Source organism: Nicotiana attenuata, chromosome 2 (genome assembly GCF_001879085.1).
Source record: "Nicotiana attenuata strain UT chromosome 2, NIATTr2, whole genome shotgun sequence".
Taxonomy (NCBI): Eukaryota; Viridiplantae; Streptophyta; class Magnoliopsida; order Solanales; family Solanaceae; genus Nicotiana; species Nicotiana attenuata.
Genome location: NC_031990.1, coordinates 46800377 through 46821869, shown reverse-complemented (window position 1 = coordinate 46821869; position 21493 = coordinate 46800377). Strand labels below are relative to the sequence as shown.

Sequence of the window (21493 nt, the reverse complement as noted above, 5' to 3'; positions counted from 1 at the left end):
GAAGGCGCATAGCCTGAGTCCCGGTTCAACCATAGTTGAACTTTTTTGCGAAGGCGCATAGCCTGAATCTTGGTTCAACCGTAGTCGAACTTACTGGCGAAGGCGCATAGCCTGAGTCCCGGTTCAACCGTAGTTGAACTTGTTGGCGAAGGCGCATAGCCTGTCTTGGTTTAACCATAGTTGAACTGTTTGGTGAAGGCGCATAGCCTGTCTTGGTTCAACCGTAGTTGAACTTTTTTTTTGGTGAAGGCGCATAGCCTGAGTCCCGATTCAACCGTAGTTGAACTTTTTTGGTGAAGGCGCATAGCCTGTCTTGGTTCAACCGTAGTTGAACTGTTTGGTGAAGGCGCATAGCCTGTCTTGGTTCAACCGTAGTTGAACTGTTTGGTGAAGGCGCATAGCCTGTCTTGGTTCAACCGTAGTTGAACTTTTTGGCGAAGGCGCATAGCCTGTCTTGGTTCAACCGTAGTTGAACTGTTTTGGTGAAGGCGCATAGCCTGTCTTGGTTCGTGGGTTTTTGGGAGCTGAAGCTCGGTTTTGATTCGAGATCTTGAGCAGCTTAATCGTTATCTTCCCAACCGGGGTATGTAGGCTGTCTCGAAGCGATTCTCGATTCGAGATTCCTCCGTGCTGGTTTCCGGCTGGAGCCCTTATCAGGGATGTGGGAGATCTCTTACGAAGATTCTCCCCAAAAGAGGGGGGGGGGGGGCTTCTTCTTCTTGTTTGCACCATCCGATAGATGAGAGACAGAGGAACTGGATCTCGATTCGAGATCTTCGAGTTCCATCGGCCTGATATGCCGCTTTGGCTTGTTTAAGCTGGGTTGTTCTTCCTTTTCCAGCGTTTCTTTCCTTTTGGTCCATGGAAGAACAATGCGAATTTGCTATGAAATCCCCACAGACGGCGCCAAATTGTTTGCTCAAAAGTTATCGTGCTTTATGAGTGCAAAACAATACAAATAAGTTACGGGAAAATCATAGCAAATCATAATAATCCATTGGACCAAGCGAAGAACATGAAAATGAGTACTCAAGGTTAGGAGAAGAAATCTTAACAGCTTTTATTGACAATATTGGTTTGGTCTGCCTTTCCATGAAGAGGTTCAGAGCCTTACAATGGTGTTTTCTCTTCCCATAAGATGGGTATATTTTTCTCTTCTCTCTCTCTTTTGTGAATAGTGGTCCAGAAGCCGCCCCCTTTCTAGGGCTTCCGCTCTTAGTATTTATAGATGTGAGCTTCGTGAGCTGGCAATAAATGGCCGTGGCCACGCTGAGGTTCCGTCCCCATGGGGGAATGAATGGGCCGTGCCCTCGTAGATTAAATCGGACAAGAGTCGAATCCTGTTATGAATAAGTGGCCATACCACTTATTAATTATGGATTAGCTCAAGACGAGATTAACTCCGTTAATTACCGTGAGATCGGATTCTGACCCATACAGACTTGTTTTAGACCATAAATTGGGACGGATGGAGTATAAATTTTCACCAAGATATTTATCATTAATTGTTTCTGTATAATATTGAACCAGATACATTTTTTCCTTATATTTTGTAGGTCACCTGTTGAAATGAGCTGTATAAGAGCGGAAACGTTGTTTCCATATCACACTGCTACTGCCTCTGCATTGCTGAATTCCATGTTATCTGGCACTTCTCGGTGCTATGGTTGGACTCTTGAAGGTATATTTACATCTTTTTTATAGTATTATATGGATCCATACGAGGATTAGTTTGTAGGGTGCTTGATTTTATGCATGTTTGTTGAAGAATAGAGCCCTTTTGGGCAAGTTGAATTCAAGTAGCTTATAAGCACCGGGTGCTGAAAAGCACTTTTTATGTGATAGAGCTGAATTTATGATTGCAGTTATGTATTTGAATAGAAGTTTTGAAGCTGAAAATAAGTTGTTCATGTGATAATCACTTTTTCTGTCCAAATGACTGAAAATGTCCTTAAAGCCAGTAACACCAAAAATAAGTTTATTGGTGCAACATCACAAGTTAGATTTGTGTATCAACTTACTTTAAGTAAGATTATGTTTAATATATGTAAATTATTATTATTTAATTAACATATACTAATTAATTTTATTGACTAAAATTTGAACGTAGAAAACATACTAAAATACTCTAACCTTTTGTGATTGTACGTCACTTTGACAACTTCCAATTCAAGTTCAAACAATAACAGTTAAAGAAACAAATTTTCCCTTTTTGTATGACAATTACTAACACGTATAGTATTGAATCTTTTTATAATTATCTGAAACAAGTTTTAAAAGAGTCTATTATGGTGAAACAAACATTTATATCACCTAAGTTAATCATTCTAATGTAGAGTGCATATATAAACCTAAATAATGCTAACATTGAACAGTTTATAAGTTCATAAACCAACAACCTAATGCTCAAATACCACATGCTTGAATGCTCTAGGCTTAACAATTTATAAACACAAAATGGTAAGAATAATAGTATGTATCTTGAGCTGATTTGAGATTAAAAACATGTGGATTTGAGATTAACTTGTCTTGTTACTTGATGGTAGTTCTTAGGTTCTAACTCAAGTCCCAATCTTCATTCTCTACATCTCTCTATCTTTATATGTTATGATGATTGATTAAATACTAGAAACTTAGGTGGGAGTGTAGAGCGGGACCAAGACCCCTTTATATATGTTTGGAATGTCATTTGATATGGCAAAGCCATCAATAGCCATATAAATAGGTGAATAGATTTTTCCTCTTGATTAAAGGAACTATCATCCAAATACATAATTATTCCTTGTATTTAATGTATTTTTTCCATGTGTATGTACCTACTATAGTGGAAATCATTCATTAATATATTAAGAATTCATGAATAAATCTAGAAGGTTACATTCATTAATTTAATGGATTCATGTTGAATCCTGAGTGTAGCTAATAGTTACATTAACGTAATGGATTCATATACGATTCATCAATGTAATTGGATAGTTACTCGACTTTGGTCGAACTAACTTTATTCATCCATATACTGTGTACCCAACCAATAATTTATACAAGCACATAAATGGAGTTCACCATAAAATATGAGAATGTGACCACAAAGATCACCTTCTGCCAATACACATACCTAGTATAACTTGTTAACATTAGGTTAACGTGTTTACAACGGAACCAACCATGTCCTGTGGTTATTTCTGGCACAAGATGAGCTCTACTGTCAATATTAAAAATACAGTGACCTTTGTGTAGTATTAGAGTTTTGTCAGGGGATGAGTCAGAATTTGATTTGAGATTGTAGACTTGTTGTTATGTTGCATTTTATTCGTTTGTCCTTTTAGTCTACAACAAAAAACTTCTAGTGGCTGAAATTCTTGTAATATAATTCTCAATCAGAACTCTTTAAATGCTTATGGGTTCAGTTTACCAAAAGAGTGATATGTTATTCACCAAGATATCAATATACATTGACATGACGTTGAGCCTTTATATGTGCAATTGATGTATTTGTTGTACCTGTTTGATTGTACATTGACGCAGAAATACATATTTCTTGCAGATTTGTGAATCATACAGCTGATATTGATTGTTGATGAGTTAATTCCATAATAAGCCTCGAGAAAATTGAATCAGATAGTTTGTCGGATTGAAAGTCACTTAGCATATACATTTTGCCTTTACAATTGTTGTTGCTAAGATGTAAGTGACAGTCTAATACTGGGTGTCTAATCAGATTGCAAGGATGATGTATGAATGTCAAAGAGTTCAAGTGAAGCTTTATGTCCAAGCGGTCTAAGAGAATAAATAGTAGAGTACTGATAAGAACATGGGACTCTTTCCCTTTCTATGAATTCTGGCTTCTATTGAAGTATATTATCATTATCAATGGTACTTACATTTTGAAGTCCTGAGTTAGCTCATTGTAATTACAGATTATGTAAGGGCCAAAGCTTGAATTTGAACCAGAATTTAGTGCATTTCTGTACAATTATGGTGTTAACTAAAGCAATATAATTACCAGATTTTAGTTTCCTGGAATTGTTCTAGAGAATATATTGATGTCTTCTATCATTTGTGTATTGCCAAGTTGCTTCTGAAAAAATTGTATCATGAGTAACTTAAAACGGGAGCCGTGTGGACAACAACAAGTACTCATGTCTTTGGGTGATGTAGATTGTTCTTAAAACAAGCCTCAAGAATGAATCTCTGGGAAGAGTATATCTTTGCTAGTAAAGATATTTAGTTGCGTGTTCTTTATAGTATTTGTACACCACTTGATTGTTGCGTCTTTGTCTCTTGTATCCATCTCTTCAAATGAAAGATGATCCCCAAAAGCGCAAAATTTTTCTCCTGTCTCAGTTACTTTTCCTCTTTTTGCTGAGAATGGAGGGGGGATGATTTCATTTGATATTGTCTTAAGATTGTATGCTTGTTCTCTTGTTTGCTTTTTGACAGCTGAAGTTAGAAAGAAAGTTATTGTACAAGTTTAAATCCTAAGACAGTCTGAGGGGACTGATCCTTAGCATGTATTATTTGCCTTTTGTCATTGTAGTTCTTGCTGATTAAATTATGTTTAGATTCATTCTAATACTTTGTATTCAATCAGATTGCAACGATGATTTATGATGAACGTCAGAAGGTTCAAGTGAAGTTTTATCGTGTAGTCTAAGAGATTGTCTGAAAGTAGGGTACAATAGGAGCTCCAAAGAAGAAACATATATCCTCTCCTGCAACTGTCATTTGATTTTTGTTTAATATTTACATACATGATTTACTGATTTGTCAGATGCTGACCCCCTTCAGTGAATTCTGGACAGTACTTGAGTGTTTTTCTTAATTACTCCTGGTATATATATATATGTTGAACAACTTTTGAGCTCATTGTACTTAAGACTGAGAACAAAAGCATCTAACCTTGTCTACATTTTGTTGCTGGATATAGTTCTAAGATTTGTCCCATGAGCATGGAAAATCTGATGTGTACGCTCACGTATTTTGTTGCCCTTCATGTCATATTCAACTATATATCGCTCTGCTTTAACCATGTAGTTGATGACTAAAACTAGCAAGGTTAGTAACATATATAATGCAATGAACCATTGTTTAGTTTAACGGATTATAGTAGACAGTTATCATCTTGTATGGCAATTACAAGTATGATAATGGCATAAACATCCTTTAAGTTGTCCGTATATAAAAATTAAACCCGAAAATAGAAGGCCAAAAATTATAAATGAACTCAAACAAGAGAAAGGAAGAGGCCTTGATCCTAGGATTTTGTTTTTGAGGGGCCTTTGCATCTATACCCGGTTTTGGGGTCACAGTTAAACTTATACCTACTTTAAAAGAAAATATGCAAGCCTATCCACTTTATGATCAATTTCAAGACTTATAGGGTTTGACGTTTAAAAAATTGGTTTGAAGTGAAAAAATTGCACTTCAGATGCACTTAAGGCCAAATAAGTCTGAAGTGCAACCAATGGTTTCATGCACTTAAGGCCATTAAGTCTGAAGTGCACTCCAGATGCACTTAAGGCCAAAAGGTTTGAAGTGCAACAAAAGTTTTCCTACATTTAAGGTCAATGAGTCTGAAGTGAACAATTGCACTTCAGATGCACTTAAGGCCAAATAGGTCTGAAGTGAAAAATTGCACTTCAGATGTACTTAAGGCCAAATAGGTCTAAAGTGCAACCAATGGTTTCATGTACTTAAGGCTAAGTCTGAAGTAAAAAATGCACTTAAGATGTACTTAATGCCGAATAGGTCTGAAGTGTAACCAATAGTTTCATGCACTTAAGGACAATAAGTTTGAAATAAAAAATTGCACTTCAAATGCACTTAAGGCCGAAAGGTCTGAAGTGCAATCAACGTTTTCATGCACTTAAGGCCAAATAGTCCTGAAGTGCATATTGCCCAGAAACAGAAATTTGTTCTTCGAATTATAACAATCCAATATACGATTTAATACCTAAATCTACTCCAAATGAGCTCAAATTTGAAACATAACCTCCAAATATCATCAAGAACAAACCTCAGTCATCAATGTCAAAACAACAATAAATCTAACGAACTCATTTTGCAATTAAGAAAAAGATGAAGAAGAAACCCTAAGCAATAGCAAAAAATAAAGTGTCATAACAGCTCACCACTATAAAACATCATAAACTACCTTAAAATATGATCACAAATACCATACGAAATAACAGTCACCCGAAGAAGAAGAAGAAGAAGTAGAAGAAGAAAGAGAAGAAAAAGGCCTGAAGTTGTTTAAAAAGTGACTACAAGTTAAAAAAAAATCTAAAAAGTGGGTATAGATTAAATGTGGGTGACCAAATAGGATAACCGTTCAATTTTTACGCTTTCAAGTTATTGAATTTTAAATTAAAATTTTGTACATATTTAATATAAAATTTTAGAAAAAATATGAAATTTGAACCAAAGTTATTGATTCAATCGAACCCATAATCGAAGAGTTAGCTTTTCCCTTGAAGATAAAAGAAACTATCCGGACTCATTTTTTCTTTCGCTTTTTTTATTTATTGTAGATGACTTTTTGTTAATTGTTTAGGTTTATAATATAAGTTTTGACAAGATGGATTTTTTTTAAAAAAAATTCTAACGTCAGATGTAATAATAAAAATGTTAATTTTATCTGAACCGTACACGAAAATAAACAACAAGAAAAGGCAAAACACAAATCTCTTTCAAACAATTCATCCCAGAAAATTTTACAAAAAAAGAAAAGAAAGGAATATCCACAACAAACGCATCAAAATCAAGAAACATAAAACAAAAATTAATATTACTAACTGTTCATATTTTTTTTCCTTTAATCCTCTTCTCATTTTCAGCTATATCCACTTTCTATTTTTTATCCTCATTTATCCACATGGATTCTGATTTCTGGACATCTCGTATCACTGCCGCAAAAAGGAAATTTAATTTACGGCACCAACAGCGTAGCAGCCGCCACAATTACACCCATCACAGCTCTCAATTCGGTTTGTATTTTTTTAATTTTTTTTGGTTGATTGGGTTAAAAAAATTCTAATTTACGAAATATTTTGCAAGTTTTTTGGTAATGTTCCAGTAGATTAAGTGTCACGGTTGTTAACTTTATTATTTTTTTGGGTGTTTGCTTTTTGTTTATCTAGGTGAATAAATGCTAAGTTTTGTGCCTAACTTCTTCCTTTTTTTTTTTTGGTTGTGTGTGTGTGCATGTTTTCAGTTATAATGGATTAGCTCTAGTTGAGTTTTTTTTTTTCTATTCAGCACTGTAATTTTTTTTTGTTGATTACTTTTTGTTAATTGAATGAATAAATGCTAATTTTCAAATTTCTGAAAAAAAAATTTCTTATGGAAAAGTGGCTCCATTTAGTACGAGATGGCTTACATCTTAATTATATCTTTAGAAGTTCTATTCAAAAACCTTGACCGAGAACTTGCATAGAAAAATAAATTCGCGGCACAATAATTCTTTCCATACCAGCTTAGTTGCCCGGAAGCTGCCAACCTTAGTTAGCAAGCTGAAAAATTCTCTTTAATTTCTTTTATAATAAAATAGCTCCAACCTGTACAAAAAAAAAAGAAAAAGAAAAATAGGTATTCATTTGCCTCGTGAGAAAATGAAGATCATTTGTATCACAAATACGGGCAAGCACCCAAAAATGTCAACAAAATTGGCACTAAATGAGTGAAAGTCAAAAAGAAGAAAGAAAAAAGGCACTACATAATAATAATAATAATAATAATAATAATAATAATAATAATAATAATAATCAATATCATAAGTTGAAACTTGTTGCTCCCAAACATACACGCAAGTATACGTGGTCGACCAGTAATATAGGATTCTAAGTCCAGATATCGTACCCACATGGACTTGTGATTAACTATCAACTAAATTAAACCCAAACAATTAATCTACTCAAGTGAATCCCAAAGTATGAATAATTAACTTAAACTAATCTAGAGTAACAAACTAAGAGATTAAAGAAAATAAGTTGGCAAATTATAGAGACGAATTCAATGTGAGTGAATATTCTAGAGCTATGGGTTAGCTAACAATCCCGTTGAGTTTTCCACTTAAATCGTCTAATTAATTTATCTGGTTTATTGGTTGACAAGGTTAATATTGCTCGTAGCCTCTCCCGAAGTACAACTCGCCTATTCAAGCTAATCCAACGCCTAATAATTCCTGTATAGTAACCAAGCAAGGTGATTAGGTATATTCCTATCCTAACCGCAAATCCCCCCCCCCCCCCCCAGAGTTAAGGTCTTGCTCTAATCAATCTTATATGCAATCAAGAATTTCCTCTCCCGAGTTCAATCCTAGATTCGCAGATAGTATTCAATTGGTGATCAAGCAATCAAATAATTAAGCGCAAGATTGAATAAATAAACCAATATGATAAAATAATAAGAACAATTCAAGCTTCAAACTACAACGTTCATGTAGCACCCAAAATTCTAGAGCTAATAAACTATGAGATTGAAGGAAGAGAAGAGAAGAAAAACTAGTTGGAAGCCTCCTCCAAGCGTGGTGTGTGTTCCCCCACGTGAATTCTCCTTCAAAGTGTGCTAGATATCACCAAAGTGGCGTCCACTCCTTCAAAAATAGGTTTAGTCTTGCTTTTATACGTGTTGGGTAGGTCTAGGGCCGAAATAACCTTGTCCCGGGCGAAATAGGACACATTTCACGTCACCGGCGCCCAGCCCGGCGCCAGGCGCCCTCCATAGCGCCCAAATATTTGTGCATACTGTTTTTGGCGCCCAACTGGCCCTTTTTTCCCGATTTTGTTCGTTTTGGCTCAAATCTTGCGCGTTTCGCCCCGTTCTATTTGGAATTTGGAAAAACGTAAAACATGAAAGTTGTAGGCCTTTGAGTTAGCTTTCCAACCATATATTGTGGAGACCAAATGGAGTTCTGAGCAAAAAGTTATATCCATTTTACTAGACAGTGCGCAATATGCCTACTCGTTTCTTCGTTCGCTCTAACTATCATCCGTTGACCCCCAAACACGATTCCGGCTTCATTCCTTGAGCTTTTACTCCGACTTCAAAGCTCCAAATCACTTGAATTCATTCCATAACATCTATATAGCTCGGAATCACTCCTACAAGGCATAAAACACACAGTTAGTGCAAGACACTAGCGATTAAAGCTCAAACTCAATCAAAGTGAAGTAAATTTGAGTGTAATAATCGACTAAAATACGCAATTATAGCCTATCATCAACACCCCACACTTAAACGTTGCTCGTCCTCGAGCAATGGGACTATCTAATAAACCCCCCAACTACGTACAAGTATCAATTATAGAGGAGTACTTTATCTTTTACCCACACACTATACCCTAGACTATGATCAATACCGGCACACAAGCATGAACACACAAAAATTCACATTATTCCTGTCTAAGCATGCCCAAGCATAATATTTCACTTCAATCAATACCAACAACCTATTTGTCACCACCCAACCTCAAAAGCCGACTTGTAACCACTNCTTTCGCCCCCAATTGCTCCCGGATCATTCCTACACATAAAACACCTCAAATTAATATAAATCAACACATTTTACATCCTAAATTCACGAAACAAAAGTAAAATATAAGGCGATATATATATATATATATATATATATATATATATATATATATATATATTTATATATCAACATCCCACACTTAGACTCTTGCTCGTCCTCGAGCAATGGTACTATCAAATACAATTTAATTTTGTCCAACATACACTCTACCAATGTAATGACCAGGCCAGTAGTTTCGAGAGTGATACCGCTGTTCCCCCATTTCCTGCTTCTTTTGTGTTCTTCTACCGAGTTAGTTGGTTCGGGTTCGGAGTGATTTTGGAGTGAGTTGAGACACTTAGTCTCTTAGGAGAAGGTTTAAGTTGGAAAAGTTGATCAGATATTGACTTATGTGTAAACGATCTCGGATTTGAATTTTGATGATTTCGTCAGCTTTGTTAGGTGATTTTATACTTAAGAGCGTGTCCGGAAAGTGATTTGGAGGGCCGTGGTAGAATTAGGCTTGAATTGGCGAAAGTTAGAATTTTTTCGATCTTGGCCGGCGGTGGAAATTTAATATCGGCGTCAGATTGGATTTCTGGAAGTTGGAGTAGGTTCGTGGTGTCATTTCTGACTTGTGTGCAAAATTTGAGGTCATTCGTACGTCATTTGATAGGTTTCGCGTTGTTTGTGGGATTTGGAAGTATAAGAAGTTCTTAGGCTTGAATCCGGGGGTAATTTGGTGTTTTGATGTTGTTTTGAGTTATTCGAAGGTTCGACTAAGTTTGTATGTTGTTATGGGACTTGTTGGTATGTTTGGTTAAGGTCCCGAGGGCCTCGGGTTGATTTCGGGTGATTAACGGAACAAGATTGAAGTTTGAAGGACTGCTGAAGTTGATCTGGTTCTGGTGTTTTCGCACCTGCGGTGGGTAGCCCGCAGGTGCGGTCCCGCAGAAGCGAAGAGGTTTTCGCAGATGCAGGCAAGGGTGGTTTGGATTGGAAGCGCAGGTGCGAGGGTTGGTACGCATCTGCGTAAGCGCATATGCGAAAGGTTAAGCGCAGGTGCGCAAAGGCGTAGGATGGCAAGGATCGTAGAAGCGGGCGAGGCCCGCAGGTGCGCACCTGCAGGTGCGTGTGTTCGACCGCAGATGCAGACTCTGAGAGCTTAAGTGGAATCCGCACCTGCGATGGAATTCCTGCAGGTGCAGCGTCGCAGAAGCGACAAGGAGACCATAGGTGCAGTTTTGCTGGACAGAAGGTATAAATAGAGGACTTCGTGATTTTTCCTCATTTCTACCATTTTTAACTCGGACTTTGGAGCTTTTGAGGTGATTTTTGAAGGGGATTCAAGGATTTTCACCGAGGTAAGTCCCTTGAGCCTAATACCCTTAGCCATGGTATTTTTCCGTTGATTTCTCATCTAATTAGTGGGGTTTTGAAGTGAAAATTGGGGGTTAGAGCTTGGGATTTTGGAGAGTGTAATTTGGGGATTCAAGGGACCTAATGATGTCGGATTTTGATAAATTTTGTATGGTTAGACTCGTGAATGAATGGGCTTTCGCGTTTTGTGACTTTTGTTGGATTCTGAGGCGTGGGCCCAGGGGCCAAGTTTGAGCCAATTTCGGATTTTGAGTCTAATTTATAGTTTTTCTTGTAGAATTGATTCCTTTAGAATATATTAAAGGTATTGTACTACTTGTGGTTAGATTCGGGATGTTTGGAGGCCGATTCGAGAGGCAAAGGAATCGCAGAGTAGGATTTTGCTCGGATTGAGGTAAGTAACGGTTATAAATCAGGTCTTGAGGGTATGAAACCCCGGATATCGTGTCGTATGACTATTTTGGAGGTGACACACATGCTAGGTGACGGGCGTGTGGGCGTGCACCGTAGGGATTGCGACTTGGTCCGTCCCGTGAGACTGTAGAATCGATTAGCTTACTATTTACTATGTTTTCCCTCCGTTTTTATGGAAATTGATTGCACTTCATGTTAGAAATCGTGTTTAGGCCTTGTGGTATCACTGTTGAGACCCGTGAGGTCGTGTAATTGCTAAATTAACTGTTATTTGCTATTTTTGTTCTCAGTCATGATATTACTTGCGTATTTTTATCTCTGTCCCCTCCTATTTATCATTGATACATGTTATTATCTCTGTTTGGGATGAATTCTATGTTTTTTGAGAGCCTGGGGGACTGGCGAGGTTGGTGACTAAGATAGGGCCTGAGTGCCGAGGCGTGAGTTATGTGAGAGTATATATGGATTGGGTGTCACGCCGCAACAAGCCTCTAGGCTATATATATATATATATATATATATATATATAGGATCAGGTTGTGCGCCGCAACGAGCCTTCGGGCTGATTATCTATATTGGATCGGGTTGCACGCCGCAACGAGCCTTATGGTTGTTTATATAGTGGATCGGGCTGCACGCCGCAACGATATAGCGCTTGGGCTGAAGGAGCCCATCCGGAGTCTGCACACCCCCAGTGAGCGCAGGTACCTATTGAGTATGATTATTGAGGGCTGAGAGCTGAGTGATTGAGCTGTTGAGATGAGCTGAGTGACTGTTGCCTTGAAAGACTGTACTTGCTTTCAGTTAATTGTTGCACTTAGTTGTTATTTGTCCTTGTTGAACAAATTTCTGGAAGACTTGATATCTGGTTTACTTGAGCACGAGCTGATGTGACTTAAACTAATGAATTTGAAAGCATGACTGCTCTTATTTGAAAGATATTGAGATAAATGTATTTGCATAGCTCGTCACTACTTCTCAGTTCCTTATTTATTTCTGTTACTTACTGAGTTGGAAGTACTCACGTTACTCCCTGCACCTTGTGTGCAGATCCAGGTGAGACCAGTCGTAGGGATCGTTGAGTTCGTGCGCGGTTGACTGCTCGGAGATATACGAGGTAGCTGCCAACGTCCGCAACCCTTGTCTTTCATTTCATTGTTGTCTTTTCTTTCTGTTTAGCATTGGTGGACTATTGTAAACTCCGAATTTTGGATTTGGTCTCAGATGCTCATGACTTAGTGACACCCCGATGTCGGGCTATCTTTTCCACATTTTATTATGAGTTTAACTCTTCTTATGAAATCTCTGTTATGAAAAAGTTTTGAACTATCTTCTTGTAAATTATCAATGTGTGTTGGAAATGTCAGCTCGCCTAGTCCCACGATAGGCGCTATCACGAAGGGGTTTAGTTTTGGATCGTGACAACCAATGACCATGGTTGATAGCAACAAGTGAACTGTAGCATATGCAATCACTTACACTTCCCTTTACTTATGCCATTCTTCACACATTCACAATAAAGATAACTAGTCTCAAAAGCCGACTCAATTTTACAATGCACCCATGGCTTGAACACCCAATATTACGGAGAAGTCTAAAAATGTTAGCTATCCCTCGTGAAATCATGTGCCCTCACAACAAGAACAAGAGAGTAAGTTGAATCCACACATTTGAATCTCATGATCAAATATAGTTTAAGGACTCACATATATCAAAGAAAATCTCTCACTCTCACGAAGAAGTCACATGCATGTAAAAGGTACTATAGGCTTGACCATAATGTAAATCTCCAGTAATGTAGGCTTACTCAATCTCAATCAATTAGGACTTTATATGGTTGTAATGTGGGCTAAGGTACGGGTATGATATATTTAGGATTAGTGGTTCACCCTCCTAAGCACTTTAACACATCACATAATAAACTTTAAGCGCAAATCTTCAATCCAATTCAATTTCACAAACAAGATCACTCTCTAAAATTATTCTCTCTTTCTTTAAGCACTAATTTAATTTATACCCCACTAGCAATTTTTTTCGAATTTTTTGTTCTTTTTTTTTCTTTCAACCAGTCTTTTTTCTTTTTCAATTTTCGCTAGTGATGTATTCTTTTACAAAATACGTGCACCTTTCTTCTTCCATTGGTTCCCCTCAAATGCCACCCCACACTTAGTCCTTACTTCTTCTACCGCTCATTTCACAAGTAAAGTTCCATAAGAGGTAATAGGATCAAAATAATGTCAACTAAGAATAAAAGGGGTATAGGCTCGTAATGTGGGTGCCAAATAAAAGTCCATAGGCTCAAAAGAGTTTACTAGGGATAGATTTTATTTGTGATAAGCAATTAAGCTAAAAAAAATTCAAAGATGGCCTAAAATTATTTTTAAACGGAGCATCACCTAAAATTTCGCTTCAACTCACATACCGGGCAAGTTCTAGACTCAATCACAATAACACGGACTACATAAAATCCCACTTCACACATGGCACATGACTCACTAAGGACGGTCTCATTCCGACTCTCAAACAATGCAAGTATTCACAGTGCCACAAGATATTAAGCATTAAGCACAAAGTGAATATAAGTCAAGCAAATGAGACATAGGCGTCACAAAACATGCTACCCAATTTCATCAAGGCATCACGAACAATTTCAAAATATTGGGAAGATACTCCACATGCCAAAGTTTAAATATGCTACTATCAAACAAGTCAAAGGAGCCTAAGTTCATCAATCTTCCTCCTTTTATTTTCTCAAGTCCTAATCTACTCTAAAAATTAAAAAACGACTACCTGGTTCAAACTACATCCCATGAAAGATAATCGATACACAAAGAAAAACCACGGGGGATTATTGCTACCTAAGAAAATAAAAGACATATTTTTGGATTTTCTTTTCTATTTTTTACCCTTTTTTTTTAATTTTTTTATTGGACCTTAATCCCTCAAGAAAGTTGTCCACAAAATCCATCGTTGGGAAAAGTCCAAATTTTCCGTTTTTTTTCTTCTTTTTTTCCATTTTTTTTTATTTTTTAAAGAAACTACCTCACTAAGAACTAGTACTATAACTACGCTAAGATAGCACAGAAAATCACCCAGACAATCTCCTCACTCCACACTTAAAATTGTGCAATGTCCTCAATGCACACTGAAAATAACAAGAGGGTAAAAGAGACTCCCTGGTAGGCCAAAGGCCGAAGCATTAGCAGCTCATGGGATACTCAGACTTCTCCCAGGTATGATCCCTTGTGCGAGTACCTCACACTTAGTTTCAACCACCTGCTCGCTTTTGCACATGCCTATTGGTTTTGACTCTTTGCTCCTCCTACAAAACACAAAAACAACACTACAGCTATAAAATAAAAATGAAAAGGAAAAAAGAGAAAGAAAGAAAACAAATAGAATTGGGTTGCCTCCCAACAAGCGCCTTATTTATAGTTGTGGCACGACTTATACTACTTCATCACATCTTCTTCCACTTTGAGGATATGAATTGCGCCCCCAGTTTTGTATCAAATTTTCTTTCACGTTCTTGGGGCGGTGGTGTAAAAATAAAGGAACCAAGCAATAAATATCGCATCTTGCACTTCTTGGCCCTTAAGTGAGGGGTGTCGTTTTATCTCCTTGGCATCATAAATTTCATAATATAAGCACTTGGTTCCCCATTCATTGACTCCTCCATAGGCTCTAATGGATCAATTCTCATGTCACCTACCAAGCACAATGTTAAAAAATGGTTAGAATGAGGTCTATGCGCTTCAACTCTAGAATCGCTTCACTTTTAATATCCTCACTTTTGCACACTTCGTTAACCTTGGCATCATTAATAATATTTTGGCCGAATAGTTGGAATTCCTCTTTCCGCTTCACAAGCTGGCCAGTATCCACAAAAATTGGCTGTAGGGTATCCGATGCCTCAACCTTTTTATTCAATTTAGCATGCAGGTCATGGATATCTGAGCCAAATTGGTCTATCTCTTGCCTAAGCTCAGTTCTTCCTTCTATCATTTGTTTTGTCATATTTGAAAGACCATTACGAAGACACTTATGAGATTTTATTAGTTGAGCTTGTTCCTCTAGCCAAGATTGGCTCACTACATTTGCTTCTTCAAAATTATCTTCTTGTGGGAACTCGCTCTTTGTATCAAATTGGTCGATCTCTTCCGCCTCGGCCTTCATTCTCATGATTGCTGCACTAATTCTTTGTATTGCCTTTTGATTTTCATCTCGTTGCTCAGCTACTTGCCTCATCATCTCCATAATACGGGAAACACGTTCCTCATCCTCCACTTCATTGCTCCTATCAAACTCATAAACATTATTAGAAACACTATGATAAGAGTTCTGAGACGGATAATAAGAATTAGGACAACCATCCCAATGACCACCTTGACAACCACACACATTATAAAAATTCCACACATCAGATTGAGATGCACAATTTTGCCACAAGTGTGGTCCTCCACAATATGGACAAGGATCGTCATAATAAGAATAACCCACTATTCGACCAATTATCATTCCAAGATGTCATATCAACAAAGATAGTAAATATTAAACTAAGATAAGAATTTAAAAACTTGAATAATCAAAGAGTAAAAATCTAATCTAGTAGAATAGTTAATTTCTAAGTCCCGGGCAACTGCCTCAAAAACTTGTTGCTCCCAAACGCACATGCAAGTATACATGGTCGACAAGTAATATAGGATTCTAAGTCCAGATATCGTACTCACAGGGACTTATGATTAACTATCAACTAAATTAAACCCAAACAATTAATCTACTTAAGTGAATCCCAAAGCATGAATAATTAACTTAAACTAATCTAGAGTAACAAACTAAGAGATTAAAGAAAATAAGTTGGCAAATTATAGAGACGAATTCAATGTGAGTGAATATTCTAGAGCTATGAGTTAGCTAACAATTCCGTTGAGTTTTCCACTTAAATCGTCTAATTAATTTATCTGGTTTATTGGTTGACATGGTTAATATTGCTCGTAGCCTTCTCCCAAAGTACAACTCGCCTATTCAAGCTAATCTAATGCCAATATTCCTATGGAGTTAGAATTAACAAGAACGCATTAATAATTCCTGTATAGTAACCAAGCAAGGCGATTAGATATATTCCTATCCTAACCGCAAACCCCCCCCCCCCCCCCCCCCAAGAGTTAAGACCTTGCTCTACTCAATCTTATTATATGCAATCTAGAAATCCCTCTCCGGAATTCAATCCTAGATTCGTAGATAGTATTCAATTGGTGATCAAGCAATCAAATAATTAAGCATAAGATTGAATAAATAAACCAATATGATAAAATAAGAAGAACAATTTAAACATCAAACTACAACGTTCATGTAGCATTCCACAACTCTAGAACTAATAAACTATGAATTAAAGGAAGATAAGGGAAGAAAAACTAGTTAGAAGCCTCCTCCAAGCGTGGTATGTGTTCCCCCACGTGAATTCTCCTTCAAAGTATGTAAGATTTCCTCCAAATTAGGTTAAGGACCTCTTTTATACGAGTTGGGGCGGTCTTGGGCCGAAATAACCTTGTCCCGGGCGAAGTTGGACATAAATCACGCCACCAGCGTCCAGCCCAGCGCTAGGCGCCGTCCCTGGCACTGGTAAATCGCACCTTCTGTCTGGGGCGCCACAGGTAGCGTGGTGCGCTGCTTGTGGCGCTGAAAATGCCACCTTCCCTTTTTTCGTCCGTTTTGGCTCTAATCTCGTACCTTTCGCCCCCAATAGCTCCCGGATCATTCCTACACATAAAAACACCTCAAATTAATATAAATCAACACATTTTACATCCTAAATCCATGAAACAAAAGTAAAATAAGAGGCGATATACATATTAATATGTATACTTTAAGCTAAATATCAATGGTACTGATATATTGTCTCTTTTCGTCTTCTTGAGCCGAGGGTCTTTCGAAAACAACTTCTCTACTCTCCCGGGATAAGGATAAGAACTGCGTACACACTACCCCTAGATCCATGCATGGGCGAAGCTACACTATGGTAAGAGTGGTCAATAGGTAAAATATTAGGTTTTACCTAATATTTGGTAAGGGTCGTCGAAAAATTACATTGCGTATATAGGTAAACCTCTAAAACGTATATTGAACACCCTTTGTCAAAATTTTTTTTTACTTCTTTCAAGTTTGAACACCCTAAGAAAAATTTCTGGCTGGACCATAGATCGTTGTTGTTGTATCATAAGTCTGAAACAAATAAGCGTTTGCTTGGTAACAACCACCACGTTACTAATTTATCAGTTGTAAACATCAGAGTGTAAGATTCCATAGTATAATAAATAATGAGAATGTCATGAGTCCACTCAAAATTGACTCTTAATTAACTATCCTTATCCTTACGTCTTTGGAGTTTCCTACTTTTGAGCCCACAAAACACACGTTTTCGTTTGAGTTATTCGTAGCTATATCCCTTAACTTTTTTTTTAAAAAAAAAAATCTGATGTGCTGTCTAGTTGTATCAGAACTCGATTAATTAATCTCGTGTAAGTGGAGGACGATCCAGAATTTGAAGGTTGCGAGTACATTTTTATATTTAACCAAAATCTGCATTTTACATTACGTGTCACTATTAATATATCACCATCTTTTTAAAGACGTATTAATGTATTTATGAAATTTTTGTCGAACTTTTCGGGTGCCCGTGACCACTCTCTTTGTAACATAAGTTTACCTTAGCACGCAAGGAAATATATTACTTTGGAGGATAAAGTGCTAACTACTAAAGGCAACTCTATACATAGTAATCAAATTTGAAACCTGATTAGAGAAGAAGTACTTATCGCTCTACGTAATTTTGGATGATGCATATCGCTTGCTCTATAAAATAATGAACCACGTGAAACAGTGCTTTTTCTAAGTTGTGGTTGTCAAATGTCAGGCCACACAACTTATGAATAAGGTGTGAAAGAATTAAATATTTCATTTATGAACACCACCTTGATATGTCAATCATCTTAGGAGTGACATTTGTTATAAGGCATTTCAAGAACTAATCTGTGCATGGGGCCATAGTAGGGTTATATATGTTTTCAACGATAAAGATCAGAGGTGGAGTCAATATTTCAAGCTTATGGATTCGGGATTTTAATCGTTTGTTGTTACTGGGTTCTAGATTAAAAATTTATATATATTCAATGAAATTTTTAAGACAAATACAAAATTCGAATCAAAGCTACTGGGTTCGGCCGAACTCGCTCCCGACGCTCTAGCTCTGCCCCTGATAAAGACATCTCGTTTGCTTGGGATTTACTGAAACGAATTTAATATCGATGTCACATATTTATTTATCTAAGTTTATGTTATATAATTTTTATAATAAAACCATTATATATTAATTGATTAAATTTATTATACTACTTACACTTGTTTAAATCACCGATATTCACTTAAAATGTAGAAAGTTATTTCTCTTTTTATTTAGTTTATTATCACATATTCGTAACTTCGTGATCCGACAAATCAGGATGTACATCGCGTAGGACTACCAAAGGAAAAGATTGTGCTTTCTGCCAAGAGTTTCATAAAGCCAGTATTTAAAAAAAAACCTTTGGTTAATAATATAGAGGGATCCTATATATTCATGATTCATCTCGTTAGAGAACGTTAATAAAATATTAATATTAACGAATAAATTTGATCTAAAAAAATCAATTGAAATTCAAAGCTAAGTTAAATAACGGCGATGCGAGTCTTGCATTTTTCTTAATTCTTTAAGAGCTAGAAGAAGTGCAATTGTATATAAACCCATTAATTTTTTTTTCCATCCAATATGAGACAATATTATATTATAAAAGATGGACATTTAAAATTTATTTTTCCCTCCATTACTCATTTACACTTCTTTTAAGCCAAAAAATCTAACGGAGTCTTCATACCACCTACACAGCTACACTACCCATAAAAAGAGAAATAAAAAGGTTTTGGATATATATCTCCATTTGCTTACCCTATATTCAATCAAAACGCGTAGAAGAAAAAAGTGAAAATTATAACAATTGGATATCGACACGTATATCCATCAATTCAAACTGATACAGGTATACCTAAAATATTGGGAATATTTGCTGACTCATTTGTCCATTTGGTGGTCCACAGAAAAAAATAAACTAAACTAAATTGACAATTCTTAATGAGACTATAATAAATATTTAATATTAAGGATTCCATTGTTTTGTAATCTGTTGTACAGAAATGTTGGTTATGTATCTGCAAAGTCAATCATGCTATGCTATCTCAATCCAGCAATAATTTTGTGGTGCTTTTTCTTCCAGCCACTTTCACATTAATAATTAAATATTTTAATGGAAAACACATTAATGCATGTAGGTATCTTCTAGAGTAGCTGGAATTCTTTTTGTATATTTAAAAATAAAAAGAAGAGAGAAATCATGTGATTGTATGATATTATTATTTAATACAATTACAACAATAATAATATACATTGTTTACCTCAAAAATATGAGTAACAATTAAATTTGATTTGTGGTTTTGAAGATATGTGATTTAGTTCAATACCAATTAATAATCAAGAAATATAGCATATAAGTGAAAGAAATGGAATCAAACCAGTGTTACTAGGCAGTATCGACCTCGAGCCCAGTGACCTCGAGATGAATTAAGAACAGTAAAGCAAGAATAATAAAGGTAAAGGACAATTCTGATGAACAATGAGCAAAAAGTAGAGAGTATATTCTTTGCCAATGATTAGATGATGTTTACAAATGATTGGGGTCCCCTTTATATAATAGGGGAGCCCTAAATAAGGTACATTTCTATTTACAGTAAAAAATCTTATTGGTACAGCTGTCTAACCGTCTAGTACGGATTCGTGCAATTCTACTCCGGGATTTCCGCTATGATTTTGGGGACGTGACAGGAATCTGGCTCCTTCTGTTACAAATTCATAACGGCATTATCTCGAGGCCTAGTCATAGTCGAGCCTCGACGTTCCTCGAACAGTTAATTCTCCGAGCCTGGTACTCTGTCATCGAGCTCAAACTCGATCTGTCCTGAATTCGGGCTTAAGGCGACCCCTCGAGCCCGAAAAATCGATTATATCTGATTTCGGCCGTATACATACCTAATATAATCTTACAAATGTAATCTATGAAAATTAATGTATACGCAAACCTTATCAATATTGTATGAAGATAGACTATCATTTAGTATCGTAATATATTGTCTGATCTTTATTCTGTTTTATTCATCCATGTGTAGAAATCAGAACGAATAAGGCCATATTAGTCAAGCATAAATCTGCTTTTTAGATGGGAACTATATACTATATTCGGAGAATAATTCAACTTTTGACTTGAGGGTCACGAGGACTCTTTATGGAGCAGGAAAAACAAAGACCTTAGTTAGACGTATGAAAATAATAAGTTGTGTAGGCATGATTGTACACAAGCAGATTTGACCAGAAATATTATTGAGGGTTATGGTGGAATAAATCGGATAAGATTTATCAACACCTTAAAGATCTCGGGCTATTATAAAGAATTATCTAACTATATTAGAAAAAATTGATAGCGTAAAATTTTTGCATAAAATCAGCATATAGATTTTAGTGGAATTAACAACAGGTAGCCACTTTTAAATATGTTATTTAAAATGTATTCATAATTTACAATATATTTAAAGAATAATAAATTCACTCAAACTTTAGAACACGACGTCTTAAAGTTTAAACCTCAATTTGAATTTGAACCCTTGAGGTTTAAACTTCAGGACATCGTGTCCTAAAGTTCGATTATTGTGTCCATAAATTAGAATTTTAAAGTAGCAATTCAAAAATTCAGGACATTTACTCTTGAATTTTAAATTAACAGTTCAGAAATCCAAGACACTTAGAGGGTGTTTGGCTAAGCTAATAAGCTGGTCAAGCCGGCTTATAAGCACCTTTTTGGCTTATCTACGCGTTTGGTAAACACCCAAAGTACTTATAAGCTAAAATCAGTCATAAGTCATAAGCCGGTCACCCTCAACTTATGGCTTTTCAGCTTATAAGCACTGTTAGTTTGACCAACACTTTTACTAGTTTATCCTTAATAATATTTTCTAATTCACAAAATACTTTTCCCTAAATAAATTTTTTGACTTTCGCTCCATTCCATATTCGTTGTTAATTCTTTTCTTTACAAAGAAATTTTTA

At 36.3% G+C, this 21493-nt stretch overlaps 1 protein-coding gene across 3 annotated transcripts in view; it reads left to right on the top strand.

The window, feature by feature from the left end:
- LOC109209001 (protein NUCLEAR FUSION DEFECTIVE 6, chloroplastic/mitochondrial-like) overlaps window positions 1–4920 on the top strand; it is a 5443-nt gene extending 523 nt beyond the window's left edge. Inside the window, exons 2-3 of one of the 3 annotated variants that reach the window (XM_019372173.1) lie at window positions 1557–1681; window positions 4592–4920. In XM_019372173.1, the coding sequence (XP_019227718.1) occupies window positions 1557–1681; window positions 4592–4611 (145 nt within the window). In that variant the 3' untranslated portion in view covers window positions 4612–4920. Of the gene's footprint in view, window positions 1–1556; window positions 1682–3544; window positions 4024–4591 lie in introns of those variants that run through there. The other 2 variants (XM_019372180.1, XM_019372177.1) reach the window with 2 other exon arrangements.